Source organism: Pelodiscus sinensis, chromosome 19 (assembly GCF_052426305.1).
Source record: "Pelodiscus sinensis isolate ZL-2025 chromosome 19, ASM5242630v1, whole genome shotgun sequence".
Taxonomy (NCBI): Eukaryota; Metazoa; Chordata; order Testudines; family Trionychidae; genus Pelodiscus; species Pelodiscus sinensis.
The window spans coordinates 22,750,445-22,769,917 of NC_143070.1; the positions used below are offsets into that span (position 1 = coordinate 22,750,445).

The following is a 19,473-nucleotide window of genomic DNA, read 5'->3' on the forward strand; positions in this document are numbered from 1 at the left end:
CCTCTGCTTGACCCGATAAAGTGCAAACAGTGCGATTTTTTGTTTAACAGCATTGTGGTTTCTTGCTCAACTTGCTTAGGAAGCTCGCTTCTGTTGCAGGACGCACGGTGTACGGTTCAATCTTTGGCCAGGCTAGCGAGGCCTACCTCCACAGTATGTATTGGACATAAATATTTTACTTAATTTAAAATAAAGTTTGATCAATTAACATGAGAAAGTTAAAAGGTTTAATCTCTTTAATAATTTAAATGCAACTACCCAGATGCAGTCCTAGCAAAAAGGCTTGACTAATTATGTAATTAACAGTGAGTTTCCATTAGCAACAGTAATCTACAGAAGGTTTGCAGAGGGCAGGGCTGTGATTGGCCGGGCCGGGCCGGGCCAGGCCTAAGCACGGCTGAGGGAATCCACTCAGGGAAAATTGCTGACAGCCCTTGACTGAAGACCTTTCCAAAACAGGCCACAAACCAGTCACACTGAGCACTTCAGCTGCCAATCCAGCCTGCAGGAAGCCTCATGAGCAAAACCCCTCAGATACCCCAGCTCTTCCTGTGCCACAATCAGCCCTGGGCTTACACACAGGTGAGGAGTTATACAGCCCAATCTCTCCAACCCAGAACAGATCCACCCGGTTCCAAAGAACCAGCCATGAATCCCTGGTCAATTTATACTTTCGATTTTACCCACAAGGTCACAGTGGACCAATCCTTTAGAATCTAAAGGTTTATTAATAAAAGAAAGAAAAGGTTGAGAATAAGGCTGTTAAGGAGAATACATTGTATACATCAGTCAGCAAGTTCTTGATGCAGAATCTTAGCAGAGATGTTACAAACTGCTAGCATAAAAGTCTTTGGCGCACACTGTATGTCAGGATGAGTCAGCAATCCTTCCAGTGTCTCTGTCCTTAGCAAGGCTGCATCTGAGATAAGTAGCAAGACTGAAGACAAGATGGAGCCCCCCTCATGGCATTTGATATTCATTTGTGGTGTCTCCCAAGCTAAAGCTAGTTACATGGTCAAGTGACCTGTTTCATAGGCCAGCAGTAATTGTGCTCTGGCTGCTTTGCAGCTTTCCACATGCATTCCTCAGCTGTGTATTGGCCACCCTGAGAACCATTGTCCTTGGAGCCATACGGATTAGCATAGTAACTCATTGCACATTCCTTCCTCATGACAGGCAGTCCATACACAGCGTCAGCAGAGCCCATAGTCATAACTCCCCATACAAACTCCAAACAAGTACATGAATACCACACATAGAATCAGCACAATATCAGCTTTCATTTGACACCTCGCATGGCCCACTCTATACAAAATTTGTGGCAAACAGTTTCCCGTGAGTATAGCAATGATCTTAAGGTGAGTATGCTCACCTTAAAATCCAATAAAGTGACAGGGGCCTCAAGAAAGGGTTGGGGTCTTGAAGAAGGATCTGGGATGCAGAAGCAGGCAGGTGTCTGGCCTGGGGGAAGGTGCAGTGTCTGGCCAGGAGAGAGGGTGCAAGAAAAAAGGAGGGTGTCAGTGCAAGCTGGGGGTGCTGGCTGCCAGGGAAAAGGGAATTGAGGAGATTGGGAGGGAGTGTCTGGGAATGACAGCAAATATTACCTGGCTTTGGGACCCCTTGCAGCAACATCTCCAGCCACACTGTCCTGGTCACCCCGGAAGGAGGCTCTACTGCTGCAGCAGCAACCACACAGAATAGGACCAGCCCCGGACACCAGAGGTACCAATACTGCACCCATTCAGTCCATGGCTGGAGGTGTTGCTGCTGCAGCCACGCAGCCCAGGAACAGCCCCAGAGGCACCCCTGATATGGCCATGTGGCCCTTGAGGCCAGCAGTGCAGTGGCAACAGTGCCTCTAGTGTTGGCCTCAGGTTGGGTGGCAAAGACTCATCCTAGCACTGCCTCCTCTCTAGTGGCCACAAAGCATGAAGAGGGGGTGGGGCTAAGCTCCTTCCCCCTCAGTACATCTTCATTTGGAGGTGGGGCCTGGCACTGACTTGTGGACAGGATCAAAGTCTTAGGAAGGCTGGATTCTGCAAAAAGAGAAAATTTTGCTCACCCCCACTATAGGGCTTCTCACCTGTGTGGGTTCAACTATATGTAACAAGGCTTGAACTCTCACTATAGCATTTCCCAAAGTCAGAGCAGTTAAAGGATTTCTCTCCTGTGAGAGTTCTCATAGATAACAAGGTGTGACCTCTGACTGCAGCATTTCCTACAGTGAGAGCAGGTGAATAGCTGCTTCCGTATGGGTTTTCCTATGTCTAACAAGGGTCGAGGTCTGACTGAAGCTTTTCCCACAGTCAGAGCAGCTGAAGGGTTTCTGTCCTGTGTGGGCTCTCCCATGTCTAACAAGATATGACCGCCGACTGAAGCTTTTCCCACAGTCAGAGCAGCTGAAGGGTTTCTCTCCTGTGTGGGCTCTCCTATGCCTAACAAGGCTTGAGGCCTGACTGAAGTTTTTCCCACAATCAGAGCAGATGAAGGGTTTCTCTCCCGTGTGAACTCTCCTATGGATAACAAGCTGTGACCGGTTACTGAATCTTTTCCCACAGTCGGAGCAACTGAAGGGTTTCTCTCCTGTGTGGGCTCTCCTATGGATAACAAGGTGTGACCGGTGACTGAAGCTTTTCCCACAGTCAAAGCAGCTGAAGGGTTTCTCTCCCGTGTGAACTCTCCTATGGATAACAAGATGTGACCTTCGACTGAAGCTTTTCCCACAGTCCGAGCAGCTGAAGGGTTTCTCCCCTGTGTGGGCTCTCCTATGGATAACAAGGGTTGAGGTATCACTGAAGCTTTTCCCACAGTCAGAGCAGCTGAAGGGTTTCTCTCCCGTGTGGACTCTCCTATGTCTAACAAGGTGTGACTTGAGACTGAAGCTTTTCCTACAGTCAGAGCAGCTGAAAGGTTTCTCTCCCGTGTGAACTCTCCTATGAATAGCAAGGTGTGACAGGTCATTGAATCTTTTCCCACAGTCAGAGCAACTGAAGGGTTTCTCCCCTGTGTAGGCTCTCCTATGGGTAACAAGGGTTGAGGTATTTCTGAAGTTTTTTCCACAGTCCGAGCAGCTGAAGGGTTTCTCTCCTGTTTGGGCTCTTTCATGCTTAATACGAGGTGCACTGTCACTGCAAGCACAAGGTGAATGTTGATGGGGGATTTTCTTTTGAACAGTTTCTGTGTTTGTTTTCAACCTTCTGATCCTCTGACTGGATTTATCCTGTCCTGCTCCTGGATGGTTTCCCTGCTGCCTTTGTAGACTATGCTGACTCTCACAAGTCTCTCCTTGCTCAGGACTCTGAGAAACATGCCCTTCAGATCTTTCCACCAATACCCCACATGGAGCCATTCGCTCAGGTCCTTCCTCCTGAAGACTCCTCTCACTGTTCTCATTCAGTATCCCATCACCTGCTGGGATGGAGAGAGAAACCACACAGGAGTCATTCCCTGTGCTGAGCTGAAAGAAAAATTCTGAATGGTGAACAGAAAATGGGGAACAAACCCAAAGAATGGCTGGAAAGATTCAATAATCATGAGCTGAGTTCACCCTGTTCCCCCATCACTCTTTCCCAACCCAGCACTCTCAGACTGGAGTTGAGACAGGCTGAAGGGCCAGTCAGACTTGATGATAACACACAACCAACATCTGCTATGCAAACACAGAAATTGGTCTGAGTCAGTTTAGCTGATTTCTCACCTGTGTGGGAGTCACTGATGATCTCCCCTTCCTCACAGCCTTGGAGATCCGGGATCTGCAGCTCTTCCCTTCGCTCCATCCAGGAAAGCACATGAGCTTTGGAGACTGGAAATCCTATTTCGGGAGCAATTAACCAAGTGCTGATCTTGTTCATTAAGGTCTGTGCCATTCCTGCTTCCAAAGCTAGGATCTGAGTCTCCTACCCAGACAGGCTCCTTCCCCACCTTCCAGAGACTGGGGAGAGACCTTCCCCACCTTCCAGAGACTGGCTGGTACAAGATCCCAGGACAGACTAATTCCATCCTCCCCCCGCCCTACCACCATATTGGGAATAACCCAGCAGACTCCCATGGGGAACTGGGCACTCTGCTGCACTCAGACTCAGACTTTAAGGTCAGAAGGGACCATTATGATCATCTAGTCTGACCCTCTGCACAGTGCAGGCCACAAAATCTCACCCACCCCTCCTAGAATAATCCTCTCACCTATATCTCAGATATTGAAGCCTTCAAATACTTTGAAGACCCCAAGATGCAGAGAATCCTCTAGCTGTGATCTGTACCCCATGCTACAGAGGAAGGCAAAAAACCTGCAGGGCCTCTGCCAATCTACCCTGGAGGAAAATTCCTTCCCGACCCCAAATATGGCGATCAGCTAAACCCTGAGCATGTGGGCAAGACTCATCAGCCAGACACCCAGAAAGTTCTCTATAGTAACTCCTATCATCCCTCCATTGACCTATTTCCCACTGATAATGAATGGTCAATTAGTTACCAAGATCCTGTTATCTCATCAAACCATCCCCTTCATAAACCCATCTAGTTTAATCTTGAAACCAGATAGATCTTTTGCCCCCACTACTTCCCTTGGAAGGCCGTTCCAGAACCTCACTCCTCTAATGGTTAGAAACCTTCGTCTAATCTCAAGTCTAAACTTCCTACTAGCCAGCTTATATCCATTTGTTCTTGTGTCCACATTGGTATTAAACTTAAATAATTCCTCTCCCTCCCTGGTATTTATCCCTCTAATATATTTAAAAAGTGCAATCATGTCCCCCCTCAGCCTTCTTTTGGTTAAAGTAAACAAGCCAAGCTCCTTGAGTCTCCTTTCATAAGACAGGTTTTCCATTCCTCGGATCATCCTAGTGGCCCTTCTTTGTACCTGTTCCAGTTTGAATTCATCCTTCTTAAACATGGGAGACCAGAACTGCACACAGTATTCCAAATGGAGTCTCACCAATGCCTTGTATAATGGCACTAACACCTCCTTATCCCTACTGGAAATACCTCGCCTAATACATCCCAAGATCGTATTAGCCTTTTTCACGGCCATGTCACAATGGCGGCTCATAGTCATTCTATAATCAACCAGGACTCCGAGGTCCTTCTCCTCCTCCGTTACTTCCAACTGATGTGTCCCCAGCTTGTAACTAAAATTCTTGTTATTAATCCCTAAATGCATAACCTTACACTTCTCACTATTAAATTTCATCCTATTGCTATCACTCCAATTTACAAGATCATCCAGATCTTCCTGTATGATATCCCGATCCTTTTCTGAATTGGCAATAGCTCCCAACTGTGTGTCATCTGCAAATTTTATTAGGACACTTCCACTTTTGGTGCCAAAATCAGCAATTAAAAGATTAAATAAAATTGGCCCCAAAACTGATCCCTGAGGAACTCCACTAGTAACCTTCCTCCAACCTGACAGTTCACCTTTCAGTATGACCCGCTGTAATCTCCCCTTTAACCAGTTGCTTATCCACCTCTCAACTTTCATATTAATCCCTATCTTTTCCAATTTAACCAATAATTCCCCATGTGGCACTGTATCAAATGCCTTACTAAAGTCGAGGTAGATTAGATCCACTGCATTTCCTTTATCTAAAAAATCTGTTACTTTCTCAAAAAAGGAAATCAGGTTGGTTTGGCACGATCTACCTTTTGTAAAACCATGTTGTAATTTGTCCCAATTGCCATTAGCCTCAATGTCTCTAACTACTTTCTCCTTCAAAATTTTTTCCAGGATCTTACATACTACAGATGTCAAACTAACAGGCCTATAGTTACCCGGATGGCTTTTTTTCCCCTTTCTTAAAAATCGGAACTATATTAGTACATGGTACAACCTCTGAGTTTAGAGATTTATTAAAAATTTTTGCTAATGGACTTGCAAGTTCATGTGCCAGTTCCTTTAATATTCTTGGATAAAGATTATCTGGGCCCCCCGATTTACTCCCATTAAGCTGTTCAAGTTTGGCTTTTACCTCGGATATGGTAATATCTACCTCCATATCTTTAGTCCCATTTGTTAAGTTACCATTATCCCTAAGCTCTTCATTAGCCTCATTAAAGACTGAAGCAAAGTATTTGTTCAAATATTGGGCTATTCCTAGATTATCCTTAACCTCCACTCCATCCTTAGTAATTAGCGGTCCTACTTCTTTTGTTTTTTTCCTATTTATATGGCTATAAAACCTTTTACTATTGGTTTTAATTCCCTTTGCAAGGTCCAACTCTACGTGACTTTTAGCCTCTCTCACTTTATCCCTACATGCTCTAACCTCAATAAGGTAGCTTTCTTTACTGATCCCTCCCATTTTCCACTCCTTATATGCTTTCTGCTTTTTCTTAATCACCTCTCTGAGATGCTTGCTCATCCAGCTTGGTCTAACACACCTGCCTATAAATTTCTTCCCTTTTCTAGGGATACAGGCTTCTGACAGCTTATGCAACTTTAACTTAAAATAATTCCAGGCCTCCTCCACTTTAAGATCCATAATTTCTTTAGTCCAATCAACTTCCCTAACTAATTTCCTTAATTTACTAAAGTTAGCCCTTTTGAAATCAAAAACCCTAGTCTCAGATTTATTTTTGTTTATCCTTCCATTTAATTTAAACTGAATTAGCTCATGATCACTTGAGCCAAGGTTGTCTCCTACAACCATTTCATCTATGAGGTCCTCGCTACTCACCAAAACCAAATCTAAAACAGCATCCCCCCTTGTTGAAGCAAAATGCAGGACAATGTAGCACTTTAAAGACTAACAAGATGGTTTATTAGATGATGAGCTTTCGTGGGCCTGACCCACTTCCTCAGATCAAATAGTGGAAGAAAGTAGTCACAACCATATATACCAAAGGATACAATTAAAAAAAATGAACAAATATGAAAAGGACAAATCACATTGCAGAACAGAAGGGGGATGCGGGGGGGTGGGAAGGGGGAGGAAGGAAGGTAAGTGTCTGTGAATTGCTGATATTAAAGGTAGGGAGAGTGGGATGTTTGTGAGTTAATGGTATTACAGGTGATAATTGGGGAAACTGTCTTGGTAATGGGTGAGAAAGTTCAAAGTCTTGTTAAGTCCTTGTTGACAAGTGTCGAATTTTAACATGAATGACAGTTCAGAGGATTCCCTTTCAAGTGCAGATGTAAAAGGTCTTTGTAGCAGAATGCAGGTGGCTAAGTCATTTAGAGAGTGTCCTTTCTGGTTAAAGTGGCAAGAAACTGTTTTCTCTTTGTGATCTTGTCTGATATCTGTTTTGTGGGCATTAATCCTTTGGCGAGTGTCTGAGATGTTTGTCCAATGTACATAGCAGCCAACCAACCAACCCTTGTTGGTTCAGCAACTACTTGATGAAGAAATTCATCAGCTATCACATCTAGGAAAATCTGAGCCCTATTATTATTACTAGCACTTGTTCTCCAGTCTATAGCTGGAAAGTTGAAATCTCCCAGGATTACACAGTTTCCATGAGTATTTACTTCATTAAAAACATTAAAGAGGTCTCTATCCATATCCAAATTGGATCCTGGTGGTCTATAACACACTCCAAGCACTATCCCAGGGGAGGATCTGATAGTTTTCTTCCCCAATGTGATTTCTGCCCAACGGACTCTGTCTTCTCCATTCCATCACTTTTTATTTCTTTACAATCTTTCTCATCTTTGATATACAATGTGACTCTACCACCTTTATTTCTGTCTTTCCTAAACAGCACATACCCTTTAATACCTGTACTCCAGTCATGCCTAGTATTCCACCATGTTTCTGTTATTCCTATAACATCTGGTTTCACTTCCTGGACCAATAGCTCTAGTTCCTCCTTTTTGTTACCTAGGCTCCTCACATTGGTGTACAAACATCTTAATTTTTGCTGTTTGGCCTCATTCACATTCTTTACCCAATTTGGCACAGACATTATACCTCCAATATGACCTATTAGACTAGTATCCACCCCACCCTTCCTCATTCACTTTGCAGGATACAACTCAGTCTCCCTTAGGGCCTGTTCCATTCTTGGGCAGGAGAGGAACACACTGCTCATAAGGGGAGAGCTCTAGGATTTTCAGGAATGACAGACACCCCTAGCCAGGACTCAGATTTGAGCTGCCACATGAGGTCACTAGGGCTGGGAGGGAAAGGATCCAGCAGAGATCTAGAGCCCTATGGGCTCTGCCCACAGAGCTCTTAGCTTGGGGCTGGACTTGTCCTGCTCTTGGGCTCAGATGCTCTACTTGAGCCAGAAGGAGGCAGGGGAATTGTCTGATCAGGAGAATGAATCCTTAGTTGGCCACTTCAGGCCCTGCCTATGCTCCATATTCCTGAACCTGACTGACTGTGCCTGGGTGCCCACAACAGCTGTCAGCCCTGCAGACAGCCAGGGCAGTGCCGGCCTGTTCCTGTGGCCAGCCAAGGTGGAGACAGGCTGGGCTTCTTCTCTGCTGCTCATAGATGCTCCTGCAGTTCAGCTCCTTCTGCAGCCTTGGTTCGACTCTGCCAGCAGCAGCAACCCTCCTTTTGTGGCCAGTCGGGCCTGCCATTTGGTGCCCCTCTGGCTTGCACAGAATCTACCAGATGCAGGGAAGGACTCTGAGTTGGCGCCTTCCTTCCAGGGGCTCAGCACAATAGCACAAGGGGCCCTGCAGACACAGAGGCTGTGTCTAGAGTGGCCAGTTTTTCCCGGATAATCAGCCACTTTTCCAGAAAAACTAGCCAGCTGTCGACACTGGCCGCATGAATTTCCGCAAAAGCACTGACTTCCTACTGTAAGAAATCAGTGCTTTTTGCGGAAATACTATGCTGCTCCCGTTCGGGCAAAAGTCCCTTTTGCACAAAAGTTGTGCGCAAAAGGGTCAATGGAGACAGCTGAGTTTTGTTTTGCGCAAAAAAGCCCCGATCGCGAAAATGGCAATCGGGGCTTTTTTGTGCAAAAGCGCGTCTAGATTGGCCACGGACACTTTTCCGCAAAAAGCGTCCGTGCCAATCTAGACACTTTTCCGAAAATGCTTTTAACGGAAAACTTTTCTGTTAAAAGCATTTCCGGAAAATCATGCCAGTCTAGATGTAGCCTAAGGGTGTGTCTAAACTACATGGCTCTGTCAATGGAGCCATGTAGATGAGGCTGATCGGCAAAGGGAAATGAAGCCACAATTTTAACAATCACGGCTTCATTTAAATTTCAGTGGCTGCCCCGCTCTGCTGATCAACTGCTTGTCAGCAGATCGGGGCAGTCTAGACGCTCCCCTGTTGACAGGAAAGCCCTTTGTCGACCTCCCCGGTAAACCTCATCCCACGAGGCATAACGGGGAGGTCGACAAAGGGCTTGCTTGTCAACAGGGGAGCATCTAGACTGCCCTGATCTGCTGACAAACAGCTGATCAGCAGAGCGGGGCAGCCATTGAAATTTAAATGAAGCCGCTGTGACATAGTGTGGGTACCTTGTTGGTTGCTATGCTGGGCGGTGGGCTGTGGGTGACCCCCTGGCTGCTGTCTGTAGCACAGCCCAGCAGGGTAGGGGGTGAGTTATTATGCAAGGGGCGCCGAACCTGTCTGACCAGTTACCTCCCAGGGAATGGAACTAAGGAAGGAGGGCGAAGTCAGCCCTGGCAAGGGGGCAGGGCTGGAGGAGAGTCAAGTAGTTTCTGTTGGGGATGATGGAGGCAGCCTAGGGAAGGAACTGGAATTTAGGGGCCCAATCTCCCCCATCTCTAGGGGGGCTGAGGCATCCTAGTCCTGCCCTGTAACCCGATTACATCTATGCTGTACTGTATCCTGGAGACACAATAAACTCCCTCTATTCTACTGGCTGGTGGAGTCTGTTTGTGCCACTAAGGGGGGGCAGCAGTCGGGGAAACCCCGATGCGTCGTAACAGCTGCGATTGTTTAAATCGCGGCTTCATTTCCCTCTGCCTATCAGCCTCATCTACATGGCTCCGTCGATGGAGCCATGTAGTTTAGACGCACCCTAAGAGCAGCTGCACCCAGCCCCACAACTGTGGTACCTGCCGTTCCTGCCTGGGCCCTTCCACTGACACCTTCGGCCAAGGCACAACATGGGCATGATGGTGGGAACCACAGAGAGACCTTGGCTGTGAGAAGAGCAGCACCGCTATTATGTCACCGAACCTCCTCTCACACAGGAGCCAGGATTACTGGGGCAGATACTGCTGATATTGAGGGTTCGGGCAATGAGGGACCCTGAACCAAACCCAACCCAGCTGCTCCAGAGCCCACCCAGCTTTTGTTACACAAGGGGACAGGAATCCTCACCCAGCCAGCTCACAGCCTCGTAATTCTCCTGCATCACATCCCTGTAGAGGGCTCTCTGGCCCGGGTCCAGCAGAGCCCATTCTTCTTCAGAGAAATACACAGCCACCTCCTCGAAGATCACCGGCTCCGCCACGGACATTTCCTGTCCCTGGCTCTGCAGACCAGGGGCTGAGCTGGAGTCAGACATGGGTGTTCTGCAGCCTGGCAGGGGGAGAAGGGGAATTGGAGACATTTCAGAAGGGGCTTTAATCCTTTCCACACCCCCATTCCACTCAGACTCTGTCCCTGGTGACACATGTGCTAGATTCTGCCATTGTGGGCAAAAGCTTTCATCTAGATATTCCATGAACAGGAGTTAGATCCCAAATCCACATTCATTTCTCTCTGTACCTGACTTGAATTACATTACTGCATCTGCAACAATGGGATTTAGTTCTCAGCACCCAGCGTTTCTGATAACAAGCCACATATTCATCTGCCTGAACATGGACATAGGTTAAATGCAGGCTGCTGTATTTAAAACCCTTAGTCTTCATTCATGGATTTGCAGCACAAACTTTGCTCTCTTATCTGACAAAGACAATATAAAGCCTTTTCACAACAGAGTCAGTGAAATTACCACCACCATTCAAATACTTATTAAATACGTGCGCTGAGTGTTTGCAGGATGAGATCTTAAGATTCATGGGATCAGAAGATATCCTTAATCATGAAGTCGGACCCCCTGAGTGGCACAAGCCATTACACTGAGTCCAGTTATCCAGGCACAAAGCTCCATTTCGTTTAGAGAACATGACCTATGAAGCCAGGCTTCATGAACTGGGCTTGTTTAGTTTGGAAAAAAGAAGATTAAGGGGGGACATGATAGCGGTCAAATATCTAAAAGGGTGTCACAAGGAGGAAGGCGAAAATTTGTTCCTCTTGGTTTCTGAGAACAGGACAAGGAGTAATGGGCTTAAAGTGCAGCAGGGGAGGTTTAGATTGGACAGTTCCTAACTGTCAGGGTGGTCATATTGGAATAAATTGCCAAGGGAGGTGGTGGAATCTCCCTCTCTGGAGATATTTAAGAACAGGTTAGAGAGACATTGTCAGGGATGGTGTAGACGGAGCTTGATCCTGCCTTTAGGGCGGGGGGCTGGACTCGATGACCTCTCAAGGTCCCTTCCAGTCCTATTATTCTATGATTCCCCAAAGTGTATTTTCTAGAAAGTCCCCATGATTTGAAGACATCAAGAAATGGAGAATCCACCAGTTCTTTGCTCATTTGTTTCAGCAGCAAATCTTCTTCCCTATCAAACATTCGTGCCTCTTTTCTAGCCTGAAATAGTCTGCCTTCAGCTGTCCCTTATTGGCTCTCACTGAGCCATATCCACACGAGAGCATGGGCGATTCAATTTGATGGGGGGCCAAATGCAAAGTGGCTGAGAGCTGCACTCTTCCATGACATTAATGCAGGAAATGCAGAGTTTGGGACGGATGCTGGGACAAAGAGGAAGTTTGGGGCAAGGATTTGGGATGCAAGACAAGATAGAGGGGTCTAAGAGGGAGTTTGGGTGAAGGAGGCAGGCTGTGATCTAGGATACTGGATTAGCCAACTATTCATTATCTAAATTAAAGTTACTTTAAATATCTAAGTGGTTGAGTGGACAAATAAGGGGCTGTGGGTTTCTGACCAGAGAGAGCTCTTGCATTGATAGCTGCAGCAGGAGGACAGAGTTTGGGTATGCAGAGTGCGGGGCAGGAGTGGGGAGCAGAGATTAGGAGGGGAAGGGAGAGGTTGGGGTGTCAGAGGTAAGCTCTGAACAGGAGCCTTATCTGAGTGACTCCTGAGCAGAGGCCAAGCACCTCAGGCAGGCAGGGAGCCTGCTCGACCCTCTCACAGACTGCAGGGCCATGTGGGTGTGTAAATACTTATGACCCAGAGGGGAAGGGGCGCAGTGCTTTGTTTCTGGCCATAAACCAGCGAATAAGATTGTTCTGGGGGTGGAAGCAATGTCTGAACCCTTTCCTCCTCCCTTCTAGGCTCACAGTTTTTTTCTGAGTGGCTTGCAGATGGAGAGTGGCATCTGTGGGCTGGATCAAATGGCTTGGTCGGGTGGATCAGACCCATGGACTGTATTTTGCCCAGGCCTGCACTAGACGCAACAGCCCTTGGGAATCCAGCAGTTTCTTGCCTTGAACTACCTGATATAGTAGAAGCCTGGCAGCTCTCAGCTTTTCACCCTATTTATTGTTTGAAACCAATCCCATATTGAAACTGAGTAGTGAAATCTGAGCCTGAAGGCGTCATTCTTTGTGTGCTTTAACTTCACCCCTTTAGCATCACAAACCCATAGACCAGTGTTTCTCCAACTATCCACAGGTCCCCATACAGTGCCCCTGGGGCTCCTCACTGATCAGTGTATGTGATTTAGGTCTGAGTCCACTATGGTCGCCGTTGTTGGTAACTTTATTGAAAACCCCATGAAGATGTTTCCACTGGAATTTTTTCATCATTTAAAGTCTCTCCACCTGCACACTCACCTTGTCTGAAAGCTCCCAGGGATTTTCCTCTTGCTCTCTCCAGTGCAGAGGGCAGAGTGTCTGGTGGGGGAAGGGATAAGAGAGGTGAGATTCCAGGCTCTCCTGTTTATAACAATGTCCCTATGCTGAACTCTGCATTTCAATTGTATCAGAGACCAGACAGAGACAATCACATTGAATTGTTTCAGGAATTTAATATGAAAGTCTAAACTTTCATTTCCTCTCTCACTCGGGCACCTCCCAGCTATGGAGCCAACATCCCTGCAGCCTCACACCTGTCCCAGGAGAGAGAAGCTGTAAATGAGATTTACTCTTCTTTCCTCACCCCCTCCCACTTGGTTTCTCATTCACTTACTGCTTCTTATCATAACCCGGAGCTGTGGTGGTGGGACACATTGCCATCACAGTAACTTTGGCCATTTTGGTCTCTGAATGGGAGGTTCAGAGTTTGCAGATCCCTGGATTTATCTGCAAGCAGTTGGGTCTGTTCGCTCAGTGTCTCTGCTGTCCTTAGAGTGATGGGGCCGTCATTCTCCACGTGGGAATTGAGGCAGGGGAAGGTTGGCTTCAGAGGCCAGATTCAATGGTCTCAGATACTTGAACCACTTTCCTCTCATCCATCCCTTCTAGGTACCTTTGAACTGCCTCAGAGTCTCCGACAGAGCAATCGTTTTCAGGGAGAAACCTCTGACTTGTTCTTCCAGTTCAGGAGAAATCTCCTCTGGCAGCTGGAACTGCCCCATCTCACACCTGGACAGAAACAATTCAATGTGATTGTATTTCATTTACTGCTGATAAGTTCTGGCTAGTAAGTCTCAGCTCTAACAGGCCTGGAGTTAGAATTCCTGCAATTCTCCCAGCCTGAGAGCAGGGACAACATATCCCATGGCCATGAAACCTTCCCCTGAAAGGCCCCACTTCAGTTCTTCAGTTCTGGCCTGGGGAGACTGTCTGGGGGACAAAAGGGGAATTGAGTCTTCATGGCCAACTCACTCCTTGGCCTCCAGACACTGAAAGACAAGAGGTTCCCAGGTGAAAGGGTGAAGCAATCTGTCCACTAGGGACTAAAATGAGACACCAGCTCCCCCCTCCCCAGCTCCTTCCACACAGGTCTCCAAACAGCCCTCAGTTGGGACAGACTCTTGGTCCTTGCTGCCATGGGCTGACTGTGCCCAGTGCCCAGCAGCAACAAGCCCATGTTCCACCCCACAGTCCTGAGGTAGCCAGTCCCCAGGGAGGGGACAGCTCCAGGAAACACTTGAGGTCAGACTGTTCCCTGAATGGGGAATCCCATAGTCTGCTGTGAAAGGGTGAGACTCTCAGAATTCAATGCGTCAGAGATAGTCGTATCTAACTTCTGCCTCTTAGAGCCCTGGGGAGATGTGGTGCTAACATCAGCTCCAAGCTCTTTCCCTGAGCTGTGCAGCGTGAGGGGAGTGAGAGCCACATACCTACTTAGGGTGCTTCTGATGTCCTAGAAAAAAAAAAGACACAGAAAACACTCTCAGCCCCATTGGACACACACAGGGGACCTCAGGGAAGGGATTTTGCAAACATGGGAAGAGAGCCCCTGCCCTGGAGTTACACCCAGATCTGACAGCTCGACCTCAGCACTTGTGATATAGGAGCCTCCCTTCCCTGTGTGGAGAGCTGGGACCTTTCTCCCTCAGTCTCACCTGCAGGAATTCACTCGCTGGCTTCTGAGACATCCCCTCCCGCTCACTGATCCGGGAAATCTGCACAGAGAGTTTCCTGACAGTGTCAGTCCGGAGCCTCCCAATCTCCTCATCCAGCTTCTTCAGCTGGGCCAGCAGGAGTCTCTCTTGTTCCTCTAGGAACTGCTGCAGCTCCTGAAACTCAGCCACAATCATCTGCCTCTCTGATTGGGTCCATTTCTGTATGAAAGCAGGGAAAGGGCTGGTCAGGGGCATGAATGGAGCCCAGGGCCCTTTCATGGAGAGCTGAGTGCGCAGCAGAGAGAATTTCTTGGAAAAGCCTAAAATGTGACACATTTGACTCTACTTTGGGCCCTGTGTCCCTCTGAAAGGGATGTTCCCATGTCTGTCATGGGCAGCAACTTTTATTATTCATGGGCTCTGGAAATTCAGACCCTGAGCAGCATGAGGCAGGACTCAGCACCAGCCTGACAGAGATAACCAGGAAGGAAAAAGAAGAAAACATGTTAATACACCAAGTGATCAGACAGCCCTTCAGGGGGACATTCAGCTCACTTGGGGAGGATGTCTGGGAAAACCACAAAGACTGGACATTAACTCATGCACTGACATGGAAGCTCAGGGCCTGTCTACACATGGATCTCACCCAGCAATTCATGATCCAGGAGAAACACAAACAAGCCCAACATTACCAAGGCCAAACAGGAGTCTGCCTCCTAACAGCCCTCCCACGGCCAGTCCCTGCTAGTTCAAACCACAGGCACCTACCAGATACTCCTGGCGTTTCCCTTCTGCTGTTGTTCTCCTTCTCAGCAGCTTCTCTCTCTCCTCCCTCAGAGTCTTCAAATGAGTCTCCAATTTTTCCTGAAGAAACAGATATAAGCACGAGGGCAAACCCCATTAGATGTTGGGAGCCCATTTATCTGCCTTTAAGAGAGTCCCAGTTTTGTGGATCTCTGCCTTTGTCCAGCAGGGACTCAGCCCTGGACTTGGTTGTGTCCATAGAAAAAGACACAAGAAGCGACTGAGGATGCAGCAGGACACCTACGAGGGTAGGGGAAGGATCAGTGGTGGCACCTTTATAAAGAATGATGCAGGTGGGGAATAGGGAGGTAAAAATGCTTAACAATACTAATCATGTAACTGATTACAATTTTATCAGTAAAAGGAGTTTTTTAACCTGCGGACAGGAAAGGCTGGTAGCAGAAATGGGCTTTCCTGGGCCGGGGATCTCTCGCGAGGTCTGCCAGGGGTGGCCACAAGGACTGCTGGCTAATGGGGACTCCCAGCAGCTGCAGACTGATGTTAGCTGCCAGAGGGAAGCAGGCACTGCTGGGGCAGTGGGGAGTTTAACCAGTAACTAGTACTGATAAGCATTAGCTCTTCATTTAACCAGTTTGAACTCTTGCTACAATCCAGTTGACTCCTAGTTGTGTCTGGCATGGACCTGCACTTCCTGAAATCCTGCTATGGGTGGACTGAAGGCGCTCGGGGCCCCACACAGCATGCAGCCCAGCAACCTTATCTAGTGCAGACAGCTGCATTGGAGTTTAACCCCTCATGCAGAACCTCAGAAGTTCGGCATCCCTATTAGAAACCTTCACTCCCTGCTGGACATAGGGCTTTATCAAGGCATCTTTCCCTCCTAAACGGCCACACTTCATCACTGTTCAGTGATGCTGAGGGGCAGGGAGCAGTGTAAGTCTAACAGGGTATGGGGCTAAACTCTATCCCTGATGTGCCTGGCGACTATGAGCGACTAGGTGCTGCCCCACCTTCACTTCCCACAGTCTGTCTAACTGGACTGTGACCTGCTCAGAGAAGGAACTTTCCCTTGCTGGATGTTGTGCAGGTCTCAGCTGCCATTGCAGGTCTATAAGGCCAATGACAGATTGTTCCACCGATCAATAACAGCTTGTAACCTCCTCTTCTCCAGTCCCAAGGCAGCTCACTGATAGAGTGGCCTGTACCTCCTGTGATCTAAACCTCTCTGATTGTTAACACCTTCCCTTGTGCAAACACCCCTCCTGTTACCAGTGAGGGCGGGGTTTCAGGATTCACAGCCCCAGAGAAACATTTCACACATCGGGTATCTTGACGTAAGTTGCCACAAAGCCAGAGCATTTACTTTTTACAGCATCTCTTGTAGGCTTTACTGAGCTGTGTCACAATGGTGCCCAGTAACTGTTAGTGAAATAATGCTGTAATTAAAACACACTGGACATTAACTCTGTACCTTGTACTCCTGGGCAGCTTCCTGTATGGGCACCACCGTGTGAGCCTGGGATCTGTCATACACCACACAGATGGGAGTTTGATTCTCTTCACAGAACCACTTCAGAGCCTCCTGGTGCTCCCCGTACACCCAATCCCATCTTGCTCTCTCTGCTGCCTGGAAACTCAGTGGCTTGGGTAGTTCCATCACATTTGCCAGCTGCCAGTTAGGCCGGAGGGGTCCCTGCTGCTCAGTGTCTCTGCCTTGAGGGCTGAGGGGGGCCTGGCAGAAATTGTGCCCACACTCCAGAGTGACAGGGGCTGTGAAATACTCCAGACAGACGGGACGCGGCGCTTCCTCCCGGACACTTTCCACAGGGCTCTCTGCAGCCATGGCTGCCTCTGGGCTGGGGGACTGGGGCAGTGTCACTTCCCTGACCTCAGCAATAAAGGGGCAGGTGCAGGGATGTGAGGCACCAGCACTGAGGATTAAAAAAAAAAATAATCAAAATTAAAAAACGAAAAAGCCCCAAAAGCTTCGCTCAACCCCCACCGCCAGGGCCTCCCCTGGGCCCCTCATTCACTTGCCCCAGCCAGACCCCCGTCTCTGCGCCCCTCAGGGCAGGGCCCCTCCTCACCCTGTGTTAATATCTCCGCCCCCCGCACACTCTGCAGACCCCTCGCAGCCCCTCTGTGCACCCCCGGCCCGCCCTGAGCCCGGCGGGAGAATCAGGAAGCCCGATGGAGGGACGGCGGGGGGGGGGGGGGCGATGCCTAACGCCGCCTCCCCCCGTCGCTCACGCCGGGCCGCCCCCTCCGCGCTGGGCTAACCCCGCAGCAAGTAACGGCGCCAACGGCTCCTCACAACGGGTCCTGCCTCAGTGCGCGCGGCGCGTGACGTTAGTGCGGATGCCGCGCAATGAACGGGGCCTGAGCGGGGCGGGGACGCACTAAAATCCGGCTGCGGGGTGTAGAATGGGGCGGGCGCGGTCAGACCGCGCATGCGCAGCGGGCTAGTGACTCCGCTCAGAGTCCCGCGCCCGGGGTTTAGCTCAGCCCGCGAGCTGCCCGGCCACGCCCCCAGCGCCGCGGGGCCCCACGTGGCTTCCGCGTCTGGGAGCCAGGCCGGGGCGAGATTCTACAGGCCCCGGGGCAGCCGCTCCCCGCGTGTCTGTGCCGAGAGCAGCTCCCCTGGGGCGGGCACCGGCTCTGCGGGGGGAGCCTCTCACGGGACAGCGGAGCGGCCCCGAACCAGCTGCCGCGCTGGGGGCCCAGAGGGGGGAGGGTCCAGAGCCCCGCGCTGGGGCCAAGGGCGCTGCAGATTGCGAGCCCGCGCTGCGAACGGGCTGCGGGTCCCCCCCGCACAGACCGACCCGGGCAGAGAGGATCGCGCGGCGCTGTGGGCGGGTAGGAGTGGGGGCGGGAGAATCGAGCGCAAGGGAACGTGCCGCCTCTGCAAAGGGAACTTGTATCCCCCTAATTTCCCCCTCCAACCTCCCTCTCCCGAGGCCCCGCAGCCTCGTCCCCTGTAGCGGCCCCCGCCGCAGTGCAACCCCTGCCCCTCCCCCCGCCTCCTCCTGCGCCCCCAGCACGCCCCGTGGCAGCCACTGGCTCCCGCAGGAGCCCAACGGACCCCGCCCCCCACTGTGGTCCGCTGGGCTCCTGCTCTCGCTCCGACTGACAAAGGTTCCCCGGGCTGTCACGCTCCAGTGAAGCAGAATTGCCCCCCCCCCCGTGGCCGCGTCATCAGTGACGTAAATTGCTCCGCCCTTTGCTCTCCCGCCTGGTGACGGGAATTCCCCGGCCCCGCTGTCCCGCCGGGAGTGCCTGGGCCGCCCAGAGACGCCGAGGGCGGGGGCCAGGGACTCGGAAGGGGGCGGGGCCGGGGCTCCACCAACCAATGAGAGCGCGGTGGCTCAGTGACGCGCCTGCCCCCACCTCTGGCGCGAGACACGGACACGCCTCTCGGGCCAGTGGGACGGGAGCGCGCGGACTCGGCGGGGCCCGGGCCGCAGAACGTGTCACCTGAACGTTCCACCCAGGCCCAGGAGGAGCCGGGCTGCTTGAGACCTTCCTGTCCTCGAGGGGCCTCGGCTTGGCCTGTGGAGAGTCACAGCCACAGTTTGTGGTTTAATAATAAAGATTTTCCTGTTTGAATCTCAGTGTCTGTCACTGAATAAAAACCAGGACTGTGCAGCACTTTAAAGACTAACAAGATGGTTTATTAGATGATGAGCTTTTGTGGGCCAGACCCACTTCCTCAGATCAAATAGTGGAAGAAAATAGTCACAACCCTATATACCAAAGGACACAATTTAAAAAAAATGGGACTACCTATAGATAACCACCTAACCTCAAGATGATTCTTACCAACATGCACAGGACATACCACACTAATACCAACCCTGGTACCTTCCCTTGCAACAAACCCCGTTGCCAGCTTTGTCCACATATTCACTCTGCTGATACCATTATTGAACCTAACCAAGTGAGTTATAAGATCAAGAACACATATTCCTGCGCATCCAGAAATATAATTTATGCTATCATGTGCCAAAAGTGTCCGTCTGCTATGTACGCTGGACAAACATCTCAGACACTTCGCCAAAGGATCAATGCCCAAAACAGATATTAGACAGGATCACAAAGAAAAAACAGTTTCTTGCCATTTCAACCAGAAAGGACACTGTCTCAACGACTTAATTACCTGCATCCTGCTTCAAAAGCCTTTTAAATCTGCACTTGAAAGGGAATCCTCTTAACTGTCATTCATGCTAAAATTTGACACTCTATGCGTGGGTCTCAAC

General features: G+C 49.6%; 1 protein-coding gene across 6 annotated transcripts; it reads right to left on the reverse strand.

The window, feature by feature from the left end:
* Positions 1-222: 222 nt before the first annotated feature.
* Positions 223-18,365, reverse strand: LOC142821483 (uncharacterized). Of its 6 annotated transcripts, none has more exons than XM_089770951.1 (10): positions 17,532-18,365; positions 16,689-17,148; positions 15,221-15,316; positions 14,453-14,671; positions 14,228-14,250; positions 13,411-13,526; positions 12,777-12,836; positions 10,254-10,454; positions 3,698-3,811; positions 223-3,411 (listed from the first exon to the last, which is right to left on the reverse strand). In XM_089770951.1, the coding sequence occupies exons 2-10, from the start codon at positions 17,058-17,060 to the stop codon at positions 2,219-2,221; spliced, it is 2,394 nt and encodes a 797-aa protein (XP_089627077.1). In that variant the 5' UTR covers positions 17,061-17,148; positions 17,532-18,365; the 3' UTR covers positions 223-2,218. The 6 variants fall into 6 exon arrangements, with proteins under 6 accessions (XP_089627077.1, XP_089627078.1, XP_089627076.1 ...); XM_089770952.1 differs by having other exon boundaries at positions 223-3,408; positions 17,498-18,365; XM_089770950.1 differs by having other exon boundaries at positions 17,468-18,365.
* Positions 18,366-19,473: the final 1,108 nt, after the last annotated feature.